The following is a 26552-nucleotide window of genomic DNA, read 5'->3' as shown; positions in this document are numbered from 1 at the left end:
CTGTGCAATAATCACATATGTTTTGTAGGACTGGTATTTACCACTGACCATATTGCGGTAATATCCATGTTGGTCTTTATATAGGGATTATTTTCAGTAACAGCGCAGTCATCTCCTACATCCACTATTAGGGTGCGTCACCGAGTTGTAATCAAAGTTACCTAGTTAGGGGCCCACTCAGAAGTTTCGCCCCCCCTGAACCGAAACCCTAGCTACGCCTCTGATTGATGATCAGTTCCGATTTATATTCGGTAATGTCTACTCCCATTGACTAATGACGTTCGGCTGTGTTCAACGAATATTGCAAAAACAATATTCGGTGCCGATCGTATTTGGAACCAAATCCGAACAAATTCGCTCAACTCTAGAGGAGACATCTAACTTCGTCAGTGACTTAAGATCCATCATAAAGGTGGAGATTCCTTAGATCCCTTATCAGGGAAAGCAGAAAGGGAAGACTATTAGAGAGGTTAGGGGAGTCTTCCCATTATCTGATACTTCCTCTAAATTGGGAGTACTAGGACAACTGCTGGTTCCTCTTCTCGGGCCTCCTCTTCAGATAGTAATTCAGGGCCCTTTTGTTATCCTCTAGAAGAATTGGATCGGCTGGTAAAAGCAGTCCAATCCATGATGGGCGTTGTCGACACTAGGCCAAAAAAAATCGGTGCAGGATATAATGTTCCAGGGCCTAGATCAAAGAAAGCTGAAATCTTTTCCATTGAATTAAAGTATCTGTGCTCTAGTACAGAAAGAGTGGAAGAGACCAGAGAAGAGAGGCTCTCTACCCCCATCCTTCAAAAAGAAATATCCCTTTGAGGAACATTCCTCAACATTATGGGATAAAGTCCCAAACTGGATGTGGCAATAACGAAAGCCTCCAATAAAGGCTTCTCTGCCCTTTGATGATATGGGGGCATTGAGGGATTCCCTTGATAGGAAAATAGACACCTTTCTTAAGGGCATATGGGAAACACCAGCAGGAGCCCTGAAGCCGGCGGTAGCAGTGACGTGTACTGCCAGGTTCTTGAACATCTGGAACCCCAGTTAAAGGACAGGGTGGCAAGGGATAACATCTTGGTCACTATTCCGCTTATACGGGGAAGCGGCTAGCGGCTTTCCTATTTGATGCTTCTGCTGACTAGGCTGGTGGCAAGGTCAGCCACCCTTTCTAATGCAGCCCATAGGGTTTGTGGCTAAAATGCTGGCCGGAGACATTCAGGCCAGATTTGTTTCATCACTTGTGAGGGAGAGTGTCTCTTTGGCCTAGCCAAGGATAAATCGGGGATGCCAAAAAGGGTTCCCTTGTCTATGTATTCCTGCATACAGGATGATCCTTCTGAAAAAGGAAGTTTGTCAGAAGGAGGCCCCCCAGGGAGCAAGAAGAATGGGAAGATCGCAGAAAAAAAGGTAGAGGCCTCATGTTCGGAGCCTCTCTTCAGGAAATCAGGTCAATGGCTGCCAGAAGAGGGGGGGGAGTTTTCTTCCACCGTCTCTGCCTGGGAAAGTGTTTTGGCTAGTAGCTGGATCCTCAACCTGGTTAGTTCTGGGTTGAGATTAGAATTCCAATCTGTCCCATGAGGAAGGTTTGTTCTGACACCTCCTTGCTCTTCCATAAGAGAGCTGTCCTGGAGGTCCCAGAGTCTGAAAGGAAGGGGTGGGGTTCTACTCTACTTTATAATACGTTAGCCATACTGTTCCTTCAGGACTATAGTAAATCAAAAGTTTCTGAACAGATTCCTGAAGGTTCAGTCCTTTTAAGATGGAATCTATTAAATCGGTAAGAAAGTTGCTTTTTTCCCCAGTTTCATGACAGTTCTGAATGTGAAAGATGCGTATGATCATGTGCCCATACATACGGACCATCAGAAATACCTTTTAAAGATGCAATGGCTATTGAGAGGGTAGTTGGGCATTTTCAGTTCAGGGCTGTTCCATTTGGGCTGGCTGTAGCTCCTAGGGTATTCACAAAGGTAATTGCGGAGGTCATGGCTCATCTCCGGGAAAAGGATGTTGCACATTCCATATCTAGATGATTTCCTGGTGGTAGGCAGATCAATCCACCAGTGTAAGAGTCTCCTAGAAGTAGTGATTACTATCCTAAGGGGCCTGGGCTGGCTACTGAATCTTAAGAAGTCCAAATTAGAACCCTATAAGATTCAAGAGTTTCTGGGACTCCTATTGAAATTGGAAGTGCAGGAATGTCACCTCCCAGTGACTAAAATAGACTAGATCCAGTGCCAAGTAAAGATTGCTTTGGAAGTCTCCTCCATGTTCCTTAGGAGTGCAACGTCCCTCCTGGGTAATTTAACCTTGTGCTTTCCAGCAGTTTTGTGGGATGGCACAGTTCTATTCCAGGCTCTGTAATGGGGCGTTTTACGTAACGAGTTCTCCGTCATCGTTCACATGGAAGGCAGGATGACGCTTATCCCTTCAGACACTGCAAACTCTCCAGTTGTGGTTAAATAAAACAAACCTGTCCAGTGGGGTTCCCTGGGTTGTTTAAAGGGAACCTGTCACCAGTTTTGGCCGATATCGGCCATCACCTTCCAGGACTGATATACACCATTATGGAATGCTGTATATCTGCCCCCAACCTGCCATGTAAGAGAAGAACAATAACTTATTATACTCACCTGCAGGGCGGTCCGGTCCGAGGGGTGTTACAGGTCTTGGTCCGGCACCTCCCAACTTCTTGCGATGACGCCCTCCTGCTTGCTTCATGGCTCCTTGGCACAGCGCTCCTGCGCAGGCGTACTTCAATGTCCTTTTGAGAGCAGAGCAAAGTACTGCAGTGTGCAGTTGCCTGGGCTCTTTGACCTTTCCCAGCACCTGTACACTGCAGTACGTTGCTCTGCCCTCAACAGGACAGAGAAATACGCCTGCGCAGGAGGGCGGCATCGCAAGAAAGATGGGAGGCGCCGGACAAAGAAGAGCGGCACCCCTCGGACCAGACCGCCCCGCAGGTGAGTATAATGAGTTATTATTCTCTTGCAGGTCTGGTTGGGGGCAGATATACAGCATTATTATATCAGCCCTGGAAGGTGGTGGCTGTAACTTATATCGACCAAAACTGGTGCCAGGTTCACTTTTAAGATCACACAGATTGTCACCACTGATGGCAGCCCCACAGTGGGGGGTGGGGGGCTCATCTAGAGAAGGATTTGGTCCAGGGAGTCTGGACTAGGAGTGAAAGAACACTTTAATCAAATACAGCTGGCACTACCACTAGTAATTCATTTTGTAAGTAAATTCCTTGCATCCCTACTGGGCCAGCATGTCAGGACCCTCTTGGACAATCCAGTGTCAGTTGCTTACATAAATCGCCAGGGGAAAAAAAACTGTCCAGATCATTGATGGAGGTGACAGACCACTTGTTCCAGCTAGCGGAGGGTCATCTCCTTTCTCTGACGACTACATATAAAAGGGAAGGAAAATGCCAAAGTGGACTTAGGCTGCAATCATCTAAAACAAGGAGAGTGAGAACGGAGTTGGGACGTCTTCAATCAGCTAGTTCGGATGTGGGGGTCTCCTGGTCATTTTTGACAGCAAACTAAACCAAAAAGTGAAGGCGTTTTGTTCCCTGAACCCCATGGAGGATCTCCTCCTAGTGGTAGATGCTTTCCTGGCCCCTTGGGATTTTAGCCTGGCACTTGTCTTCTCTCCAGTAGCCCTGATCCTGCTAGTCATAAGAAAAGTCAGGGAGGACAGGGCAAAGATTGTGTTGATTACCCCTTTCTGGCTCAAAAGACCGTGATTCTCATGGCTAAGGATAATGTCTGAGTCCAATTCATGTGTTTTAGAGATTCCAAATATCCTTTCTCAAGGACCAGTGTACCATCCACGAGCGGCCAGCCTTCAGTTGACGGCGTGGAATTTGAAAGGTCGCTGTAAAAAAGGGAGAGATCTTTTTCCCCAAATCTCATCTCCACCCTTCTTCAGAGTAGGAAGGCGGTCATGACCAGGATCTGTGCTAGCACTTGGAGAAAGTTTTTGTCCACTTCAAGATCTAGGGTCGAGGATGGGGCACTTGTGCGGAAGATTTGGGAATTTTTGCAGAAGGGTCTGGAGTTAGGCTTGTCCTTCACTACCCGAGAAGTTCAGGTTGTGGCTCTCTGGGCTCTGGACAGCTGTGATTTTTGTGGGTAATTATTGGGTATCACGATATTATATAAACGCATCGTTGAGATCTAGGCCCATTTATAAAGTAAATTTACTACCATGGGATTTAAATTTGATCCTGCCAGCCTTAATGGGCGTATCATTTGAGCCGTTGGCATCTGCAACCCTTAAAATTCTTTACACAAAACCAGAAAGGTGGGCACCACAGAATTCTATGTCTAATAAATAACACCACTGGGTGCAACTTATGCGCTAAAGAATTAAGCATGAAAACCAAGAGGAGAAAAGGGGCGCAAATGAGAGTGCACACACGGCACAATTATAAATAAAAAGGCTTTATTAGAAAAAATGCCAAGACAGCTGAACATTAAAAACATGCAAAAGATGTAATAGGCAGGCATATGAGGGAAATATATCCCTTATGTAATCTGTTACTATAATCAATATCCACAGAAGTACACACACCCAAAATGTGGCCAATGCACAAATTGCAAAATAAGCAGACTTTCAGGATGAGTCATGAAAACATGCTCCAAAATGTATGACTATACTCAGTCCTACAAAAGTACAACAAGGCAAAAAATGCTACAAATCTACATCTAATGAATGTGTGTATGCTCTGTCCTATAAGAGGACAATAATGCAAATAATGCCTAAATGACATATAAAAAATCAAAGTTTAAGCATGGGAGCACATACAGACCCAAGTCAGAAAAATGCGCTGCTCATCCCGAAGGTCATAACAAAATGAATGCACCCGCAAACATGGGATATATTTCCCTCATACGCCTGCCTATTACATATTTTCCATGTCTTTTGCGTGTTTTTTTTTTTAAATTGTTTTTAATGTTCAGCTGTCTTTTGGCATTTTTCACTTAAAGCAGCCCTATGGACAGCGTTAAGGTCAGCCAGAAGAGTCCGTGATGATCACCACCACCATTTATGCAAATTCTGATGACAGAGTAATCGTTGAGCCAGATCTAGCGTACCTTGCCAAAGTAGCCTCTCGATCCAATATACTACAAGAAGTCGTCCTTCCCTACTTTTGTTCTAATCCCAGGAACAAGGAGGAAAAAATTAATATTTTTGATGATGGTAGATCATAATCAGATACCAGTCCGCTACAGAAAGCTGGAGAAAAGATAGATCATTGTTTGTGTCCTTTCAGGAGGGGGGGGGGTGTTAATGAAAAATATGACTTTGGCCTGTTTTGTCTTTTTTACTTAAATCATAAATACTGTAATATATAATGGAGTTTCTCTATGACGCAGCTTCACTGGGGGACTAATATGGTAGTTGAGGGGCCCTAACATGTTCAGTCAGCAGGCTGACTGCAGTGTGTGAACTATTATTTAAATGCTGCTGTCAGAGATTTACAGTGGCTTTTACATGGTTAAGTTTGCATCAATTGCTGCATCTGCCATTGAAGATGACTAAAATGAACATCATAGGTCCCTGAAGAGTTAAATATATAGTAGGTATGGATTTTCCCGAACGTGCATCCACTTTGCTTAAAGAGCAACTAAAAAACTGGTTTACACTTCATGGGAAGTGAGTTGATCACTGTAAGCAACAAGAAGAAGAAAGCATGTATAGTCGTGGAGGGCAGAGAAAACTAGCTGAAGAAAAGAATGAATTCCTCTTCAATAATAATTTTATTTCTATAGCGCCGACATATTTCGCAGCACTTTACATTTCAGAGGGGACTTGTACAGACAATAGACATAACAGCATAACAATAGACACACAGATCATAACCGATACCAAGAGGAATGAGGGCCCTGCTCGCAAGCTTACATTCTATGAGGAAAAGGGAAGACACGAAAGGTGGGTGGTAACAGTTGCTTTCGTTGTTTGGACCAGTCAAAGTGTAAGAATCGGGTGTTCGTGTAATGCTGCATGAACCGGTTATCAGCCTAAGTATATAACAGTACAGACACAGAGGGCTATGAAATGCATAAAGTATGTGAGAACATGATACGCGGAACCTGGTTTTGGTAAAAGATTCTGAATGGGCCACACAGGGACAGTTACGTTAATTTGTTGAGACAGTAGGCCAGTCTGAACAAATGCGTTTTTAGGGCACGCTTAACCCCTTACCTACAATTGACGTAATATTCCGTCCATGTGACCATGGACCTAATTACCATGGACGGAATATTACGTCATCGCGATCAGCGGCGCCCACGTGGTGAGCGCCGCTGATCGCGGCCGAGTGTCAGCTAATTATCATAGCTGACACCCGGCACAATGTGTCAGGGGCGGTCACGGACCGCCCCCGACACGTTAACCCCTTGCACACCGCGATCAAACACGATCGCGGTGTACCGGGGGTTAAAGGGAAGCATCGGCAGAGAGGGGGCTCCCTCCGTGCTTCCCTGAGCCCCCCACAGCAGCGCAATGTGCAGCGCAGCTGCCAGGGGCTCCTTTCCTGCAGGTCCCCGGATCCAATATGGCGACGGGGACCTCCGGGGGCCTGCAGGAAGCTGGCTTCCTCAGTGCCTGCAAAGCGCAGGCATGAGGAAGTCTGCAGCAGTGCCTGTGACAGATCGCTGATCTGTCACAGTGATCTGTGATGTGACAGATCAGCGATCTGTCACAGGACAGTGATGTCCCCCCTGGGACATTGTAATAAAATAAAAAAAAAATTAAAAAGTGTAAAAATAATTTTAAAAAAAATCGCCAAATAAATTAAAAAAAAAAAAAAAATATTCCCCAATAAATTCATTTTTTGGAAATAAAAAACAAACAATAAAAGTACACATATTTGGTATCGCCGCGTCTGTAACGACCCGCCCTATAAAACTGTCCCAATAGTTAACCCCTTAAGCGAACCGCTTAAAAAATAAAAATAAAAAACGAAGCAAAAAATAATGATTTATTATCATACCGCCGAACAAAAAGTGCAATAACGCGCGATCAAAAAGACGCATATAAATATCCATGGTACCGCTGAAAACGTCATCTTGTCCCGCAAAAAACGAGCCACCATACAGCATCATCAGCGAAAAAATAAAAAAGTTATAGCTCGCAGAATAAAGTGATGCAAAATTAATTATTTTTTATATAAAATTGTTTTCATTGCATAAAAGCGCCAAAACATAAAAAAACGACCTAAATGAGGTATCGCTGTAACCGTACTGACCCGAAGAATAAAACCGCCTTATAAATTTTACCGCACCCGGAACGGCGTAAACGCACCACCCAAAAGAAATTCATGAAACGCTGGTTTTTGTAAATTCTGTGTCCCAAAAAATGAAATAAAAAGCGATCAAAAAATGTCACGTGCCCGAAAATGATACCAATAAAAACGTCAACTCGTCCCTCAAAAAATAAGACCTCACATGACTCGGTGGGTCAAAATATGGAAAAATTATAGCTCTCAATATGTGGTGATGCAAAAACTATTTTTACAATAAAAAGCGTCTTTTAGCGTGCGACAGCTGCCAAATATAAAAACCGCCATAAATAGTAAATCAAACCACCCGATATCACCCCCTTAGTTAGGGAAAAATAATAAAATTAAAAAAATGTGTTTATTTCCATTTTCCCATTAGGGTTAGGGTTAGGGCTAGGGCTAGGGTTAGGGGTGTGTTGGGGTTAGGGTTAGGGTTAGAATTGGGGGTTTCCACTATTTGCGCACATCAGGGGCTCTCCAAACGCAACATGGCATCTGATCTCAATTCCAGCCAATTCTGCGTTGAAAAAGTCAAATGGTGCTCCTTCCCTTCCAAGCTCTGCCATGCACCCAAACAGTGCTTTATCCCCACATATGGGGTATCAGCCTACTCAGGGCAATTTGCAAAACAACGTTTGGGGTCCTATTTCTCCTGTTGCCCTTAGGAAAATAAAAATTTGGGGGCAAAAATATCATTTTTGTGGAAAAAAATGTTTTTGTTATTTTCACGCCCGGGCGTTATAAACTTCTGTGAAGCACTTGGGGGTTCAAAGTTCTCACCACACATCTAGATAAGTTTCTTGGGGGGTCTAGTTTCCAAAATGGGGTCATTTGTGGGGGGGTTTCCACTGTTTTGGTACATCAGGGACTTTCCAAACGCGACATGGTGTCCGATCTCAATTACAGCCAAAAAAGTCAAATGGCGCTGCTTGCCTTCCGAGCTCTGCCATGTGCCCAAATAGTCATTTACACCCACATATGGGGTATCAGCATACTCAGGACAAATTGTACAATAACTTTTAGGGTCCTGTTACCCTTGGGAAAATAAAAATTGGGGGTGAAAAGATCATTTTGTGGAAAAAATATGATTTTTTTAATTGTACCGCTGTACATTATAAACTTCTGTGAAGCCCTTGTGGGTTCAAAGTTCTCACCACATATCTAGATAAGTTCCTTAGGGGGTCTAGTTTCAAAAATGGGGTCACTCCAAACGTGACATGGCGTCCGATCAGAATTCCAGCCAATTTTGCATTGAAAAAGTCAAACGGCGCTCCTTCCCTTCTGAGCTCTGCCATGCGCCGAAACAGTGGTTCCCCCCCACATATCAGGTATCAGCGTGCTCAGGACAAATTGCACAATAATTTTTGCAGTCCAATTTCTCCTGTTACACTTGGTAAAATAAAAAAAATTGAACCTGAAGTAATTTTTTTTGTGAAAAAAAAGTTAAATGTTAATTTTTTTTAAATATTCAAAAAATTCCTGTGACGCACCTGAAGGGTTAATAAACTCCTTGAATGTGGTTTTATGCACCTTAAGGGGTGCAGTTTTTAGAATGGTGTCACTTTTGGGTATTTTCTATCATATAGACCCCTCAAAGTGGCTTCAAATGTGATGTGGTCCGTAAAAATAAAATGGTGTTGCAAAAATGAGAGATCGCTGGTCAACTTTTAACCCTTATATCTTACTAACAAATAAAAATTTTGGTTCCAAAATTGTGCTGATGTAAAGTAAACATGTGGCAAATGTTACTTATTAACTTTTTTGTGTGCCATATCTCTGTGATTTAAGGGCATAAAAATTCAAAGTTGGAGAATTGCGGAATTTTCAAAATTTTCGCCAAATTTCCGTTTTTCTCATAAATAAACGCAAGTCATATGAATGAAATTTTACCACTAACATGAAGTACAATATGTCACAAGAAAACAATGTCAGAATCACTGGGATCCACGAAAGCGTTTCAGAGTTATGACCTCATAAAGGGACAGTGGTCAGAATTGTAAAAATTGGCCCGGTAGTTAATGTGCAAACCACCCTTGGTAGTGAAGGGGTTAAAACGGGATTAATCACATTATCTTGGGTAGTGCATTCCAAAGAATTGTGAAAAGTCTAGGAGACGAAATGATTTAGCACCAGGTTGGAAGCAGTTTGTTGAGATGAGCTGATGAAGACTTGTAGAGCTCACTTCCAGCCTATATTACTGGGAGAGTCACTCCCACAAAAGGGGAAGAAAAAAAATCGGAAACTTGGATCGGGTTCCAAACTGCATGTTGTGGTCTGAAAATTAAGAAAGCTGATGGAAATTTACCGGTTACTTTGACTTCTTTTTCTTTTTGCAGTTATTAACTAAATCTCAAAAATGGCCCTTGCCTTTAAGCCTGTAATACTGGAAGAAGTGCGCTAAATTGATCAGGTGAGGCACTCTATTATTAATGTGGTCTATTTTGTTCGATGTTGTTACATTCTGCATGACTGGTGTACAACAGATATTGTGCAAGATGAGAAGATTAATACCGCAAACAATCGGCTGCGTTTTACAACTCCATTTAGAAACGTTTCATTTTCTTGCCTTTAGCAAGCGTCTTGTGAGTAGTAAAAACAAAAAAACAAGCCCTCCTCCATGTCTATGCTCGTTGAACCAGACTTATGGTTTGTTTTATTTAGTTAACTCTTCCTCCCCAACCAGTGTAAATGTCTGATTACGGCACGCTCCGTCTGAGTGAACGCAAATGTTGCAGAAATCTGTCCTTGTTGCAGAAACGACCCACATGGAACAGTTTTTTCCAGTCTTGGACATCTCAAATAAATGGGAGTTGCATGAGAGAATACTTTTTTGTTATGTTCTGGAAGCGACTGTTCTTTTCCCTTGGAAATGTGGAAATGTGATACTTTCCCGAAAGAAATCTGCCACCTTATGCCCTATATGTACCAGCTTGGGTGTAATGCCATGTATTTTTCAGTAGGTGGCGGTATATCATTAATAGTGTTTCCTGTACATCATTCCGATAGGCTGACGCGGGCTGACTTTAATAGAAGTGATCTTCACAATACTATTTTTCACAGTTCTCCCCCTGGAGGCAGCTGATTACTACACTGTCCAGACTAATCGTGTTGTTGGTCTTTGCTCCAGCCGGCAACAGAAGCTGGTGATGGAACTGATCTTTATGGTATTTGCTGTGATCCTCCATGCTGGTGAACTGATTAGGTGGTAGATAGTCTTCCTTGCTGTGCAGCAGGTAGGGAGATTGCTTCATTTCATGATACGCCAACTTTTCTGACGCTTGAATATTCTGGTGATCCAAGTAGCTGGATGTTTCAATATCGATGTGCCCCAGGTAGTCTGAGGTTCTCCTCTCATGGTGGCCCAGGTAGTCTGAGGTTCCCATCTCATGGTGGCCTAGGTAGTCTGAGGTTCTCCTCTCATGGTGGCCCAGGTAGTCTGAGGTTCCCATCTCATGGTGGCCTAGGTAGTCTGAGGTTCTCCTCTCATGGTGGCCCAGGTAGTCTGAGGTTCCCATCTCATGGTGGCCTAGGTAGTCTGAGGTTCCCATCTCATGGTGGCCTAGGTAGTCTGAGGTTCCCATCTCATGGTGGCCTAGGTAGTCTGAGGTTCTCCTCTCATGGTGGCCCAGGTAGTCTGAGGTTCCCATCTCATGGTGGCCCAGGTAGACTGAGGTGCTCATCTCATGGTGGCCCAGGTAGTCTGAGGTGCTCATCTCATGGACGCCCAGGTAGACTGAGGTGCTCATCTCATGGTGGCCTAGGTAGTCTGAGGTTCTCATCTCATGGTCGCCCAGGAAGACTGAGGTGCTCATCTCATGGTGGCCCAGGTAGTCTGAGGCTCTCACCTCATGGTCCTCCAGGTAGTCTGAGGCTCTCACCTCATGGTCCTCCAGGTAGTCTGAGGCTCTCACCTCATGGTCCTCCAGGTAGTCTGAGGCTCTGATCTCATGGTGGCCCAGGAAGTCTGAGGCTCTGATCTCATGGTGGCCCAGGTAGTCTGAGGCTCTCACCTCATGGTCCTCCAGGTAGTCTGAGGCTCTGATCTCATGGTGCCCCAGGTAGTTGGATGATTTTAGATCTTGATGGACCACGTAATCTGATGGTGGATATGTAGGTTGTAAGGATTTGTAGAAACAATCTTGCACAGGTTTCATGCTCTGATCTGATAACACATCCCCGCAGGAGTGGTGAGAAGGTATTTTGCGCTCCTCTTGAGCAAGCCTGATGATTGGGAGGCCTATTTTATAACTGAACACAGCCGGCGCGGCCTCGTCTTCACTGTCAATCTCTTCAATTTCTAATGTCTCTATTTCGTTATCGGAGATACTTGATGCAGCATTCGGAAGAATCCCTCTTTTCTCCTGTTAAGAAATTCAGCGTATTAACTTGGGTACAGCTCTTACATATACAGTTGGACTTTCAACCTATCCTAGCATAACAGCCAGCGGAATTATGAACGCAGCTCTGAAGTTATACAATGAAAGGCAATCCTCTATCTTACAGACAGAAGTAGATAAAACACCATTAGCATTAGGTGATGGACAAGATCTGCTCGTCTTCCCACAACACTATTCCATAGAAGTCGTCTTCTGGCTATTTCACTTTACCTGGCTGGAGACGCACTCCTTGGCCCACTCGCAGTTGGCTGGGTCAGGGATCGGCTTCCTGCACCAGTGAAGAATGAGTCTTGATAAGGATTGCAGCCTTGGATGAAAATGTATAAATCAATATATTAATGGAAGTGACACCGCTGCATTAAAATGAAAAGTGCGCTGATGCTAGCACACACCGTCGCTGAAGGTCCCGGTCGCTGCCATCTTAATAGTCTCATGTAGCTCAGCCACAGGCTGCAAGAAGTCTTGCTCCATATAGTATAAGCAATCAAATAATTGCAGGTTTTAGATCCTTAAAGGGAAGGTGCCGCAATTGCATATAATTTGCAAAAAAAGAGTAAGTAACAAAACATGTTGTTTCAGCAAATGTTGTACTAACCAGGATTTATGGTTTGTTTGTAATAATGTTTTAATGTAGCCACTGGGCGCTGCCATCTTGATTTGCAGATCTGTGGAGGTAGGGCCGGCGTCAGCACCCGGGCAAGTGCCGGGGCCCTGGCGAGATGGGAGGACCCACTCACGCTGTCTGGGATACCCGCCGGCTGCCGCCACGCCCCCATGTACTGACCCCATCCTGCGCCCTCCGCGAGGGACCCACGCAGTGACGCAGCCCCTTACAGCCAGCAATGATCATCGCTTCCTTCCGCTGTAATCTTGTGTGCGGCGCCGGCACAGGACCTGTGATGAGGTCACAGGAGGGGAGGAGTCAGGGGTCACATGATCAGGGCGGCTGCAGGACTCTGCTGTGCTGGTCGCTTTTCATTATGGTGCTGGTCTGGATGGATGAGGTAACGTTTATGTGTGGTACAGTGGGGTCAGGGAGGGGTTTACAAGGTGGATGTAGCAGAGCCGTGTGTGTACTTGTGTGGGGTCAGGAGGGTTTTACAAGGTGGATGTAGCAGAGCCGTGTGTGTACTTGTGTGGGGTCAGGGAGGGGTTTTACATGGTGGATGTAGCAGAGCCGTGTGTGTACTTGTGTGGGGTCAGGAGGGTTTTACAAGGTGGATGTAGCAGAGCCGTGTGTGTACTTGTGTGGGGTCAGGGAGGGGTTTTACAAGGTGGATGTAGCAGAGCCGTGTGTGTACTTGTGTGGGGTCAGGAGGGTTTTACAAGGTGGATGTAGCAGAGCCGTGTGTGTACTTGTGTGGGGTCAGGGAGGGGTTTTACATGGTGGATGTAGCAGAGCCGTGTGTGTACTTGTGTGGGGTCAGGAGGGGTTTTACAAGGTGGATGTAGCAGAGCCGTGTGTGTAATTGTGTGGGGTCAGGAGGGGTTTACAAGGTGGATGTAGCAGAGCCGTGTGTGTAATTGTGTGGGGTCAGGAGGGGTTTACAAGGTGGATGTAGCAGAGCCGTGTGTGTACTTGTGTGGGGTCAGGAGGGGTTTACAAGGTGGATGTAGCAGAGCCGTGTGTGTACTTGTGTGGCGTCAGGGAGGGGTTTTACAAGGTGGATGTAGCAGAGCCGTGTGTGTACTTGTGTGGCGTCAGGGAGGGGTTTTACAAGGTGGATGTAGCAGAGCCGTGTGTGTACTTGTGTGGAGTCAGGAGGGGTTTACAAGGTGGATGTAGCAGAGCCGTGTGTGTACTTGTGTGGGGTCAGGGAGGGGTTTTACAAGGTGGATGTAGCAGAGCCGTGTGTGTACTTGTGTGGGGTCAGGGAGGGGTTTAACAAGGTGGATGTAGCAGAGCCGTGTGTGTTCTTGGGTGGGGTCAGGAGGGGTTTACAAGTTGTACGGAGCAGAGTCGTGTGTGTACGAGGTGTATGGAGCAGAGCCGTGTGTGTACGAGATGTACGGAACGGAGCCCTGTGTGTATGGAGCTGAGCCGTGTGTTTATGGAGCGGAGCAGAACCGGGGGTGTACGGAGTGAAGCTGCGTGTGTACAAGGTGTACGGAGCGGAGCCGTGTGTGTACGAGGTGTATGGTGGGGAGCATTTATACCTCCCGAGTCCCAACTGTCCCGGATCCAGCGAGACAGTCCCGATTTTGAGAGAGAGACTGCCCCAGCCGGGAGCTTACTTTCCCCGCGGGACACAGGAGTACACAGCGGAGCCCCAAGGAGCAATTTAAAACTTGCACGTAACGTTCTACCGGAAGTGACGTGCTGGAAGCTGACCAGAAATTAGGTCATTTCAGTAGGAGATTGTGACGGAACCAGGAATGCTTCAGATCCATCACCGTGTCCTCCTCTGACAGCGGACAGCGAGATCGCCTTGGAATCGGGGATGTCGGCCATGTGAGCGGATCATGATATGTCCTGCACCAGGAGGCTCAGGTAGGCACTACAATGGGAGCTGGGCTGCTATAGTATCTTTATAGAATTTTTCTTTCTCTGTTCCTTCTCTCTAATCTTTTTTTCTCTCTCTCTGTTCTTTTGCTCTCTGTTCTCTTTCTTTCTTTCTCTCTCTGTTCTTTCTCTGTCTGTTCTTTCTTTCCCCTCCTTCTTTTTCTCTCTCTCCCTGTTCTTTTTTTCTGTCAACTCTTTTTCTCTCTCCGTTCTTTCTTTCCCCTTTTTTCTCTCCCTCTGTTCTTTATTCCCTTCTTTCTTTCTTTTTCTTTCTTTCTCTGTTCTTTTTTTCTGTCCACTCTTTCTTTCTCTTTGTTCTTTTTCTTTCTTTCTTCTTTCTCTCTGTTCTTTCTTTCCCCTCTTTCTTTCTCTATCTGTTCTTTCTTTCTTTACCCTCTTTCTTTCTCTTTCTCTCTGTTCTTTTCTTTCTCTCTCTGTTTTTCCTTTCTTTCTCTCTGTTCTTTATTTTCTTTCTTTCTTTCTTTCTTTCTTTCTTTCTTTCTTTCTTTCTTTCTTTCTTTCTTTCTCTCTCTGTTCGTTCTTTCTATGTTCTTTCTTTCTCTCTCTGTATCTTTCTCTGTTCTTCCTTCCATTCTTTCTTTCTCTGTTCTTTATTTCCCCTCTCTTCTTTCTTTCATGCGTACACTACTAATCAGTAGCCTCCATCACATGAACGTGTTTTGCCACAGAGCGAGTGTCCGTGTGATCCACACAGAGAGAAGTCCGTTTTTGGCCGTCACCACGGATGTCACATGGCATGAGTCGTGGTATGTGTTAAGGGGGGGCCAACTGAGACTTTTTCGCCCGGGGCCCTCAAAAACCTGGAGCCGGCCCTGTGTGGAGGACTCATACAGTGTGCAAATATGGCCGTCCCTGGACATAGGAGACTGCGGCTCCCGACCCCACCATGCAGCCTCATTAGCAGTGAACTGGGCTCGCCCCTGTGGGCTGCACCATTCACTGCTGTAGGTGTGGCTGGGCGCCATTTTACTGTAGCCCAGTGCTATCTGCTGAGCGCCACTTTCTGCACTGTGCTTCCTGCTCCAGCTCCACTGTCCTCCTGCTCTGTCTCTGCCTCCTCACTCACAGCCCCAGTGATCTCCGGTAATCTGACACCTTTGCTTTTATGGCTGTCTGAGGAGGACAGTGACATATACAGCCCATAGTCTAGTGTATGGGGGGCTGGAAGTTTCACCAGTGTGGGCATATCTGTAATACTGTCTCTTGTGATACTGCCTGCTGAGCCGTATATCTAAGCCTCTCCTGTGTGATACTGCCTGCTGAGCCGTGTATCTAAGCCTCTCCTGTGTGATACTGCCTGCTGAGCCGTGTATCTAATCCTCTCCTGTGTGATACTGTCTGCTGAGCCGTGTATCTAATCCTCTCCTGTGTGATGCTGACTGCTGAGCCGTGTATCTAATCCTCTCCTGTGTGATACTGCCTGCTGAACCGTGTATCTAATCCTCTCCTGTGTGATACTGACTGCTGAACCGTGTATCTAATCCTCTCCTGTGTGATACTGACTGCTGAGCTGTGTATCTAATCCTCTCCTGTTTGATACTGCCTGCTGAGCCGTGTATCTAATCCTCTCCTGTGTGATGCTGCCTGCTGAGCCGTGTATCTAATCCTCTCCTGTGTGATGCTGCCTGCTGAGCCGTGTATCTAATCCTCTCCTGTGTGATGCTGACTGCTGAGCCGTGTATCTAATCCTCTCCTGTGTGATGCTGACTGCTGAGCCGTGTATCTAATCCTCTCCTGTGTGATGCTGACTGCTGAGCCGTGTATCTAATCCTCTCCTGTGATACTGACTGCTGAACCGTGGTTCTAATCCTCTCTTGTGTGATGCTGACTGCTGAGCCGTGTATCTAATCCTCTCCTGTGTGATGCTGACTGCTGAACCGTGTATCTAATCCTCTCCTGTGTGATGCTGACTGCTGAGCCGTGTATCTAATCCTCTCTTGTGTGATGCTGCCTGCTGAGTCGTGTATCTAATCCTCTCCTGTGTGATGCTGACTGCTGAACCGTGTATCTAATCCTCTCCTGTGTGATGCTGACTGCTGAGCCGTGTATCTAATCCTCTCCTGTGTGATGCTGACTGCTGAACCGTGGTTCTAATCCTCTTGTGTGATGCTGACTGCTGAGCCGTGTATCTAATCCTCTCCTGTGTGATGCTGACTGCTGAACCGTGTATCTAATCCTCTCCTGTGTGATGCTGACTGCTGAGCCGTGTATCTAATCCTCTCTTGTGTGATGCTGCCTGCTGAGTCGTGTATCTAATCCTCTCCTGTGTGATGCTGACTGCTGAACAGTGTATCTAATCCTCTCCTGTGTGATGCTGACTGCTGAGCCGTGTATCTAATCCTCTCCTGTGTGATACTGACTGCTGAACCGTGGTTCTAATCCTCTCTTGTGTGATGCTGACTGCTGAGCCGTGTATCTAATCCTCTCCTGTGTGATGCTGACTGCTGAACCGTGTATCTAATCCTCTCCTGTGTGATGCTGACTGCTGAGCCGTGTATCTAATCCTCTCTTGTGTGATGCTGCCTGCTGAGTCGTGTATCTAATCCTCTCCTGTGTGATGCTGACTGCTGAACCGTGTATCTAATCCTCTCCTGTGTGATGCTGACTGCTGAGCCGTGTATCTAATCCTCTCGTGTGATGCTGCCTGCTGAGCCGTGTATCTAATCCTCTCCTGTGTGATGCTGACTGCTGAACCGTGTATCTAATCCTCTCCTGTGTGATGCTGCCTGCTGAGCCGTGTATCTAATCCTCTCCTGTGTGATGCTGACTGCTGAACCGTGTATCTAATCCTCTCCTGTGTGATGCTGACTGCTGAGCCGTGTATCTAATCCTCTCCTGTGTGATACTGACTGCTGAGCCGTGTATCTAATCCTCTCCTGTGTGATGCTGACTGCTGAGCCGTGTATCTAATCCTCTCCTGTGTGATGCTGTCTGCTGAACCGTGTATCTAATCCTCTCCTGTGTGATACTGTCTGTTGAGCCGTGTATCTAATCCTCCCATGTGTGATACTGCCTGCTGAGCCGTGTATCTAATCCTCTCCTGTGTGATACTGCCTGCTGAGCCGTGTATCTAATCCTCTCCTGTGTAATACTGCCTGCTGAGCCGTGTATCTAATCCTCTCCTGTGTGATACTGACTGCTGAGCCGTGTATCTAATCCTCTCCTGTGTGATACTGTCTGCTGAGCCGTGTATCTAATTCTCTGCCGTGTGATACTGCTCTCCTGAAATACTCTGTGCTGCTGTCACCCTGCTGGTTTTATGTGTGATCTACATGGTGGTATTGTGTATGATCTATATGGCGGCATTGTGTGTGAAATATATGGCGGTATTATTTGTGATCTGCTAAAAGGGGACCCATTCTGGGGTGGTTCTGGCTGAGCACCTGCACACGGGTCAGGGTATTAGGTGCAGTCAGGGGAGGGCTGGGGAGGCAGCTGAAGAGAGGGGTCTCATTTTTATCGTTACTGTATGGCTGCATTCCCCCCAGCCTGCTTCCCAGCGTCACCCCGGACTGCGCCTGTCGCCTCGCTTTCACACATCGGCAGGACAGAATCTGAGGAGGGGAATGGGGTCTTTACATGCAAAGTCTAGATCAGAACAGGCCATCAATCAGCAGAAATGTTTCCTGGATTTCTGTGCTGCTGTCACCCTGCTCCTCCCCCATATATCTCCCTCTGTGCCCCCCCATAGACCAGCGCACTGCTCTCCTGAAATACTCTGTGCTGCTGTCACCCTGCTCCTCCCCCATATATCTCTGTGTGCCCCCCATAGACCAGCACACTGCTCTCCTGAAATACTCTGTGCTGCTGTCACCCTGCTCCTCCCCCATATATCTCCCTCTGTGCCCCCCATAGACCAGCACACTGCTCTCCTGAAATACTCTGTGCTGCTGTCACCCTGCTCCCAGAATCCTTGCTGCCTGCCATCCACGGTGACCGAAGACCCCATTCCTCTCCTCAGATCCTGTCCTGGCGATGTGTGAAAGCGAGGCGACTGGGGCCTGATATATGGTGGAAGGAGCAGGGTGACAGCAGCACAGAGTATTTCAGGAGAGCAGTGTGCTGGTCTGTGGGGGCACAGAGGGAGATATATGGGGGAAGAGCAGGGTGACAGCAGCACAGAGTATTTCAGGAGAGTAGTGTGCTGGTCTGTGGGGGGCGCCCTGTTCGGTGCCAGGGACTGTACATAGAGCGCTGTGTTTTATACACATGGATGGACCGTCTGCTTGTCTGCTCCACAGAAATCCAGGACACATTTCTGCTGATTGGTGACCTGTTCTGATCTAGACTTTACATGAAAAGACGGTCAGTAACTTTGCAGGCCCCATCAAAATGGCTGCTCACTGTGTTCCTAGATGTCATCCTCTCTTTTTCCTTAGCAAACACCCAGAAGGGGAGGAGAGGAGTGACACCCCCCCCATGTCAGCAGACTCCGCCCATACAGTGTCCATTTTAGGGCATGATCATATATCAAAATCAAACATCATGGACACTGTATGCCCATAATTACTGCAGGACAGTAATGTGAGCTAGTTGTACACTAGGTTTTTGTGCCAAATTTCAGTATCTGCTCCCCCTAGTGTTAACAAGTGGAAATGCCAAACTTTTTAAAATTATTTTTCATATTTTACAAAATTAAAAACAAATGATAATATTTTTTAAGAAAATGTAAACATTAATTCTTTACATTTTTTCAACTGCTGAAAAAATTTTTTGGGGATGGCACCTTCCCTTTAAGGGGACTAAAAATCATGCAAAAAAGTGTTAAAACAAAGTGCCTAATCTGCTGCAAATTAGCAACAGCTGACCCTTGTCTATAGTACATCAGGGACAGGTCATAATAAATGGCTGTCATGGGACAAGTCCCCTATAAACTAAAGGAGCGTAATGGAATTCATATTACCTCTGTTTTGCAATTAAAATGCTAATCAGGAAACCAATGACGAGGAGGGCGACCACAAATTCGACCACCATTGTGTCCTCTGAAATGAACATGTGAGATTATTAGATGACGTCACATCACATTCTTCAATCTCGTGTATCTTATTAGAAAAAAAAGCCGTATCTTTCCAGTGTTATCAGGCACTTTTCTCTCTGAACTAATCATTTACACTCAAATTTCTCTCCAGTGAGGGACCACATTATATCTGCTGCCTATAGAAGTTTATGGAGAGCAGACGTAAACCGCAGATGCTTGTAATGACTAGTGCATACAGAGGGGAAAACGGCAGGCTAGAAGTCATAGATTGTCCAGAAATAGTCTTATTCTTTATGGAGGCACTGGAGAGTACAGGTGCACTTTATACAGAGCCTTTACACCCTCCTCACAATCCTAATTTTGTGAATGCAGATAGCCATCGTTATGTGATATAAGGGTTCCCATACATATGAGACAGCCGATGGGCCCAGCTCCCCACATACATCAGTGATAGCTGACGGCCCATTCTCCCGGATAACCTCACACATAGGTGATAGCAGTGACTGTGCCCTCTCCTGACTTCCCAAAACATGGGTGATAGCTGACTGCACCTCTCCTGGCTCCCTCCTACATCGGTGATAGCCGAGATTCCCCTCTCCTGGCTTCCCCCCCCATACATCGGTGATATGGCCGACATTCCCCTCGCCCGCCTCCCCCCCATACATCGGTGATATGGCCGACATTCCCCTCGCCCGCCTCCCCCCCATACATCGGTGATATGGCCGACATTCCCCTCGACCCCCACCCATACATCAGTGACGGCCGACATTCACCTTGCCCCCTCCCCCCCATACATCGGTGATAGCCGACATTCCCCTCACCCGGCTTCCCCCCCATACATCGGTGACGCCCTCCTCCCCCCCATACATCGGTGACGCCCTCCTCCCCCCCATACATCGGTGACGCCCTCCTCCCCCCCATACATCGGTGGTGGCTGACATTCCCCTCGCCCTCCCTTCCCCCCCCATACATCGGTGACGCCCGACATTTCCCTCGCTCGCCTCCCCCCCCATACATCGGTGATGGCCGACATTCCTCTCGCCCGCCTCCCCCCATACATCGGTGATGGCCGACATTCCTCTCGCCCTCCCTTCCCCCCCCATACATCGGTGATATGGCCGACATTCCCCTCGCCCGCCTCCCCCCCATACATTGGTGATATGACCGACATTCCCCTCGACCCCCACCCATACATCAGTGACGGCCGACATTCCCCTTGCCCCCTCCCCCCCATACATCGGTGATAGCCGACATTCCCCTTGCCCCCTCCCCCCATACATCGGTGATGGCCGACATTTCCCTCGCTCGCCTCCCCCCCCCCCCATACATCGGTGATGGCCGACATTCCCCTCGCTCGCCTCCCCCCCCATACATCGGTGATGGCCGACATTCCTCTCGCCTGCCTCCCCCCATACATCGGTGATGGCCGACATTCCCCTCGCTCGCCTCCCCCCCCCATACATCGGTGATGGCCGACATTCCCCTCGCTCGCCTCCCCCCCCATACATCGGTGATGGCCGACATTCCTCTCGCCTGCCTCCCCCCATACATCGGTGATGGCCGACATTCCTCTCTCCCGGCTTCCCCCATACACAGCTGCTCAGCTTATTAAGCTATTAGGTTGCCTAATGTCTATCCTCTGCCTTGCAGCTTCTCTGAAGTGCGAGACCCTCACAGAAAGTCGCCGTTATTAGAGTGCAGAAATGCAATATTGACATAAGTGGAAACCTGGATCCGTGCTCTTCTCGTCGGGCCGGACATAGGCAGATAGGAGTGGACTCGGAGGACTCTCTCCAGCGCCATTCGAGCTCGTCATCTCCAAAGAGTAATGGACATTATTCTCAAGGTTCTCAATCTCGTACTGGTAAAGACTGGACTGGTGGGAAGGTACTGAAATAATAAGAAAATACAAGAATATAGATCAATGCATTATAGGCGGTCAGTGACCCGGCTGCAGAGTCCTGATACTTTGTACCGCTACTTGTGATCCCTCCTCGATATCGTTTCCTTTGATTGAGCCTTAATTAATAAAAAAAAATTATAGAAACTTATATCGTCTCCTTACTGTAAGGCACCTGGCTGCAGCAGGAGCCTCCCCCCACTTGTCTGCCATACTCACAGTCAATCATTCAGTCCCGCTGCAGAGCAGACGTGTGGGTGCGACCCAGACCCCTCAGCAGTGCTACATCTATCTATCTATCTATCTATCTATCTATCCATACACATAATTCTCGGACAATACAATATTGTTTTCTAGGTCACTCACTGTGAATAATGCGAGTCCCCTGTGTCGCAGCCCTAAGGTAGATGCTGTAGTGGGTGATGCACCCCATCTGCTCCTCAGCGGGGGTCTCCTGCCATGTGACCAGGACAGACCTGTTTTTGTGCATTTTATATGTAAAGTCCGGACCACTGAGGGGCGCTGTGGAGACACCAGAATGATGTGTATAAGGAAGGGATTGGTGCTCATGTATGAGGCCGACACAGCAGACATCCTGACACATTCATACCTGTCTGCTGGGTAGACCCCCGCGTGATGCCAGGGCGCCCGGCTCTTCCTCCCCGCAGCAGGTAGACGGAGAACTGATAACATATCTGAGGCCGAAGGTGACCTGCACAGAAAAGAGCAGGACACGAGTAAGACGCCGAACTACCGGAGAGAAAAAGATCTGTGCAAAAACAACACAATATCGACCAATGCATAAAACCTGAAATGTTAGAAAAATACAGAAATGTTAGTTTTTCAGATTTTTGAAAATTGCATTAATGAGAGATTTGCAAAAAAAACAAACAAATATTGTCGGGAGATCAGTGGCGCCGCCTAGTGGTTACCTGATATCGTTACCGATCTGTTCTGTTTGGGGACGATGATCCAGTTGGTATGACTTTGATCCATTTCTGTAGGATCCCTCCACGTTACTACTTGATCGTCATCCGATTCGGTTTTATATGGCAGCTCCCAGTGGAGGGTGATGTCTTCTGGGCCGCTGGTTCTGGAGATGACATTGGTGGGGGCCGGGAACCCTTAGAAATTAAGAAATAATTACAATCCCCCAAAAAAGTGTTTGATTAGTGTCTACTTTAGAAAATAATTTTTTTTTTTAAGTGTGATCTTTTCAGGATAATGGACAGGTTGCTTTTCCTACATGACACAGACCATACATTGATGTGAATGGACAGTGTAATGCGCCATTTCACCTGTGGGAGCGCTGCATAAAAATTAAACACGTACTGCTAAGGTTACCTGCAAATTACAGCAGATCACTGAGAGGAGGAAAATATATATATTTTTTGCATTTGCTTAATTTAACGGCGCACTTGTGACAAATATGGATTAAAAGCAGAGAACTCCTTACACTTCGTCTGCATAGAGGTCTGCTCTTATATAATCGGTGTCTTCATTTTTTAAAAGGGTGTTTCAGGGTCACGTTAAAAAAAGGCAAAAAAAACCCCCACAATCATTTATTGCAATACCAGACACAACCTGTGGATAAAATTGGTGCTGTTCTGGGAAAATGAAAAAAAAAAATACACACTTTTTTTATTCCTGGAAAATCTCCTTAAATCCTACAGGGATAGAAAGACACCAACGCTTTGTTAAAAAAATAAAATAGCGCCACACCTGTCTAGAGGTTGTGCTTGGTATTGCAGCCCAACTCCATTAATTAAATGAGCTGTAATACTACAAACAATCTACAGATGGGTGCAATGGTGGTTTTGGATGAAAGCAGACATGTTTTTTCCTAATCCTGGACAAGCCCTTAAAGGCATTATGCCAAATAACGCATGAAGGTTGAACAGTGTTGGCGGACTGCCACCTTATCAGCGCTCCCTTATGACCAGGACAAGCAGCGTAAGTCCATAGATTCTTATTTATGAAATTATACCTTCCTGCAGCCGCCACTAGAGGGAGCTCACTGCATACACAGTATCTACAGCTCTCGCTGGAGTCAATGGGAGCAATGTACATACCCAGCTCACTCCACAGAAGGATAGACAGGTACTTTCCTATATCGGACATACCTCCGTGGCTGCGAGTGGAGACGCTGATGTACGTAGGACAGGAGCTGCCCATGGAGTTGTGAGCGGACACTGCAATCACACACCCGTCCGTGTCAATGTTCCTGCTTAGCCAAGTGTCTGTGCTGTTCTGCACATAAACCCCAGGACGCTCGCTGTCCTGAATTGTCACTTGGTAAAATTGTATCCGACCCCTGAACTCTGATAAATTCATGTACTGCAAGAAGAGAGAAAGAAAAGGGGAGATTGGCAAAAAATAAACACTATTTATAGGGTCTAATAAATCGCATATTCTCCCGGGGATGAGATCGAATAAGCCTTGTTCACACGGGTTGGATACGACATTTGCACCCAAATCTAACATCAATCCATATCCCAAATTTTAAAGGCGGACGCCAGCATGGAGAATGAAAAAGAGCGGAAGGCTACGTGCACACGCTGCGGAATGCTCTGTGGATTTGGCCGCACGGATGTTGTAAAATCCGCAGGTAAATCTGCAGGTCAAAAGACCTGCGGTCTTACCTGCGGATTGCTCTGCGGTTTTTCATCTCCACAATGGAGGAGATGGCAAACCGCAGCAGAATCCGCAGAAAGAATTGACATGTCAATTCTTTCTGCGGATTGAAAACCGCAGAAAAAACGCGCGGAAAAATCCGCACCATCTGCACAGCGTTTTTTTTTTTTTTTTTCCATTGGTTAGAATGCTACTGTACACCGCAGGAAAAACTGCTGCGGATCCGCAGCAGAATCCGCAGCGTGTGCACATACCCTAACACCTCATATCCACCCCTGGAATCCGCTTCTCACCCCATCGCTGACACTCCGACAGTCTCCACGGATCGGAAGCGATTACATTCCGATCTGATCCCGCAGCCAATCAGTGGCCTCCGCAGTCAGATCACTGGTGGTTAGGATGTTATCACTTCTGGTCCAGCAGACACGGTCAGATCCCAGGCTTTTCCCCTGTCAAGTTTAAGAAGGGATCCCCTTTAATTGATCTGCTACTAACGTCTGGTGCATGAAGGATAGGACGCATCCGGGGCAGAGCGGAAAGCAGACCTGCACAATAATAGGCAGATGGCTTTTAGGGCGTTATTCCCATATAGTAAGTTATCTCCGCCCCATGAAAGAGGCAATAACTCGCTGATCACTGGGGGTCCGAGATTTGGGCTCCGCCGAGGCAGGGCATCAGTGGAGCAGATGTGCGTATGCTCGGGCTCGGCTGCATTCATTGGTTGTTTCCAACAGTCCCACAGACAAAGTCGAGCATACGCAGCTCCGCTCCAGTCTGCGGAGCCCCGTTCTTAGGACCATTGGGGGTCCCAGTGGTCAGACCCCTGGTGATCAGTGAATTATCACCTATCCTATAAATAGGGGAGAACCTACTACTTTGGGAATAACCCTTTAATGTTAGGGCGGATACAATGCAATTATTACTCCTGATACCGGACCCCCGGAGTAATTACAAAGAGAACGATGAGGGTCCTCTTACATCCCGCCATTTCTAGGCTTTATCACATAAAGGTATCATTGCGTTATCGGATGTGACAACCGGCAATTTTTCTTTGGAACCCTGTTATTAAAGGAGCATCGCGGGGAAACCGGTGCGGGGTCTGCGAGGACACTAATCCAAACAACACTGGGGAATCACCCCCTGTCCTCTCGGGTTTGCACCGGAAATAACTAAGTATCAGCGGTTCCTTTACTAGAGCGGACACGTTCCCATAGCCGGTGTCGGCCGCGGGGTCCCACCTTGTGCAGTTTTACCTTCCAGAAAATGGTGACTGTGTTGCTCCTCTCTAATTTGTACCACGCTGTAATATTTCCATGTGGAGCTAAAATAAAGAAAGAAGGAAACAAATCAGACAACAGATACTTGTACAGAGATTGCACCAGTCGCCTCCGGCCGACAGCTTTCCATCTGCAGTCACACCACAAGTCCCAGCAGACATGTTATTGACATTCCTAGACCCTAATGCAAATTTTTTTCACTCACCTACCAAACATTATTTTTAATACTTGTACCTGTGGGATCTTTTGGACGCCTTCATACTCTATGGGGGAGGCGATGACTGCAGCCCCTGCACCCCCTATTAACATGCCCGAGATACCAAGCATGCCTTAAAGGGGTTTTCCACTGCTGGAAAACTACTGTTTAATCAACTCAATGCCCCAGAGAAAAGAAAATCCATGTATCCTGACCGCCTGCAGTCACTGATCGTCTGCAGCTCATCAGTAATTCTGCAGAGTGAACACGTTCTCTGACAAAAATACTGAAGGCTGCAACCAGTCAGTGGCCACAGATTGGCGGCAGCGCTCACATGACACGTCAATGTCACACAAGTGCCGAGAGACCCAGCGACCAAATCGCTAGAACGGAAGGCGATTATAAGTTTTCGTATTTAAGATGGCATTTAAGAAGAGGTTGTCCGCGAACTTGCCAACCCCTTAAATAGCCACATCAGGTACAGAAGTGCCCAGCTCCTCTCCAATTTTGTGGGTGAAGGGATGTCACAGCTCACCTCCTCCCCCTCCTGTGCAATGACTGATAACACATCTATATTCCGCTAATAACACAGGATCCACCATTCACAATAGGTGATGTCACAGCTCACCTCCTCCTCCTGTACGATGACTGATAACACCTCTATATACAGTACATAACACAGGATCCACCATTCACAATAGGTGATGTCACAGCTCACCTCCTCCTTCTGTACGATGACTGATAACACCTCTATATATAGTAGATAACACAGGATCCACCATTCACAATAGGTGATGTCACAGCTCACCTCCTCCTCCTGTACGATGACTGATAACACCTCTATATACAGTACATAACACAGGATCCACCATTCACAATAGATGTCACAGCTCACCTCCTGTACGATGACTGATAACACCTCTATATACAGTACATAACACAGGATCCACCATTCACAATAGATGATGTCACAGCTCACCTCCTGTACGATGACTGATAACACCTCTATATACAGTACATAACACAGGATCTACCATTCACAATAGATGATGTCACAGCTCACCTCCTCCTGTACGATGACTGATAACACCTCTATATACAGTACATAACACAGGATGCACCATTCACAATAGGTGATGTCACAGGCTCACCTCCTCCTCCTGTACAATGACTGATAACACCTCTATATATCGTAGATAACACAGAATCCACCATTCACAATAGGTGATGTCACAGCTCACCTCCTCCTCCTGTACAATGTTATCAGTGTGCTGTGATGAATCCCATCACGTAGTAACAGCACCTCATATCTCAGCCCGGTTGTACAGTTTTTACGCAGCTTTGATACA

At 46.7% G+C, this 26552-nt stretch overlaps 1 protein-coding gene across 1 annotated transcript in view; it reads right to left on the bottom strand.

Moving 5' to 3' along the window:
- Positions 1-5756: 5756 nt before the first annotated feature.
- IL12RB2 (interleukin 12 receptor subunit beta 2) overlaps positions 5757-26552 on the bottom strand; it is a 32104-nt gene continuing 11308 nt past the window's right edge. The window contains exons 9-17 of the mRNA XM_073544964.1: positions 24984-25051; positions 23220-23433; positions 22029-22220; positions 21707-21808; positions 21463-21618; positions 20925-21086; positions 19122-19200; positions 11905-12001; positions 5757-11658 (exon numbers count right to left, since the gene is read on the bottom strand). Of these exons, the coding sequence (XP_073401065.1) occupies positions 10345-11658; positions 11905-12001; positions 19122-19200; positions 20925-21086; positions 21463-21618; positions 21707-21808; positions 22029-22220; positions 23220-23433; positions 24984-25051 (2384 nt within the window). The 3' untranslated portion in view covers positions 5757-10344. The remainder of the gene's footprint in view (positions 11659-11904; positions 12002-19121; positions 19201-20924; positions 21087-21462; positions 21619-21706; positions 21809-22028; positions 22221-23219; positions 23434-24983; positions 25052-26552) is intronic.

This window comes from Dendrobates tinctorius, unplaced genomic scaffold (genome assembly GCF_039654945.1).
Source record: "Dendrobates tinctorius isolate UK_male_01 unplaced genomic scaffold, ASM3965494v1 ptg000138l, whole genome shotgun sequence".
NCBI lineage: Eukaryota > Metazoa > Chordata > Amphibia > Anura > Dendrobatidae > Dendrobates > Dendrobates tinctorius.
Note: the sequence above shows the minus strand (reverse complement) of the source record. Positions and strands in the feature narration are given on the sequence as shown.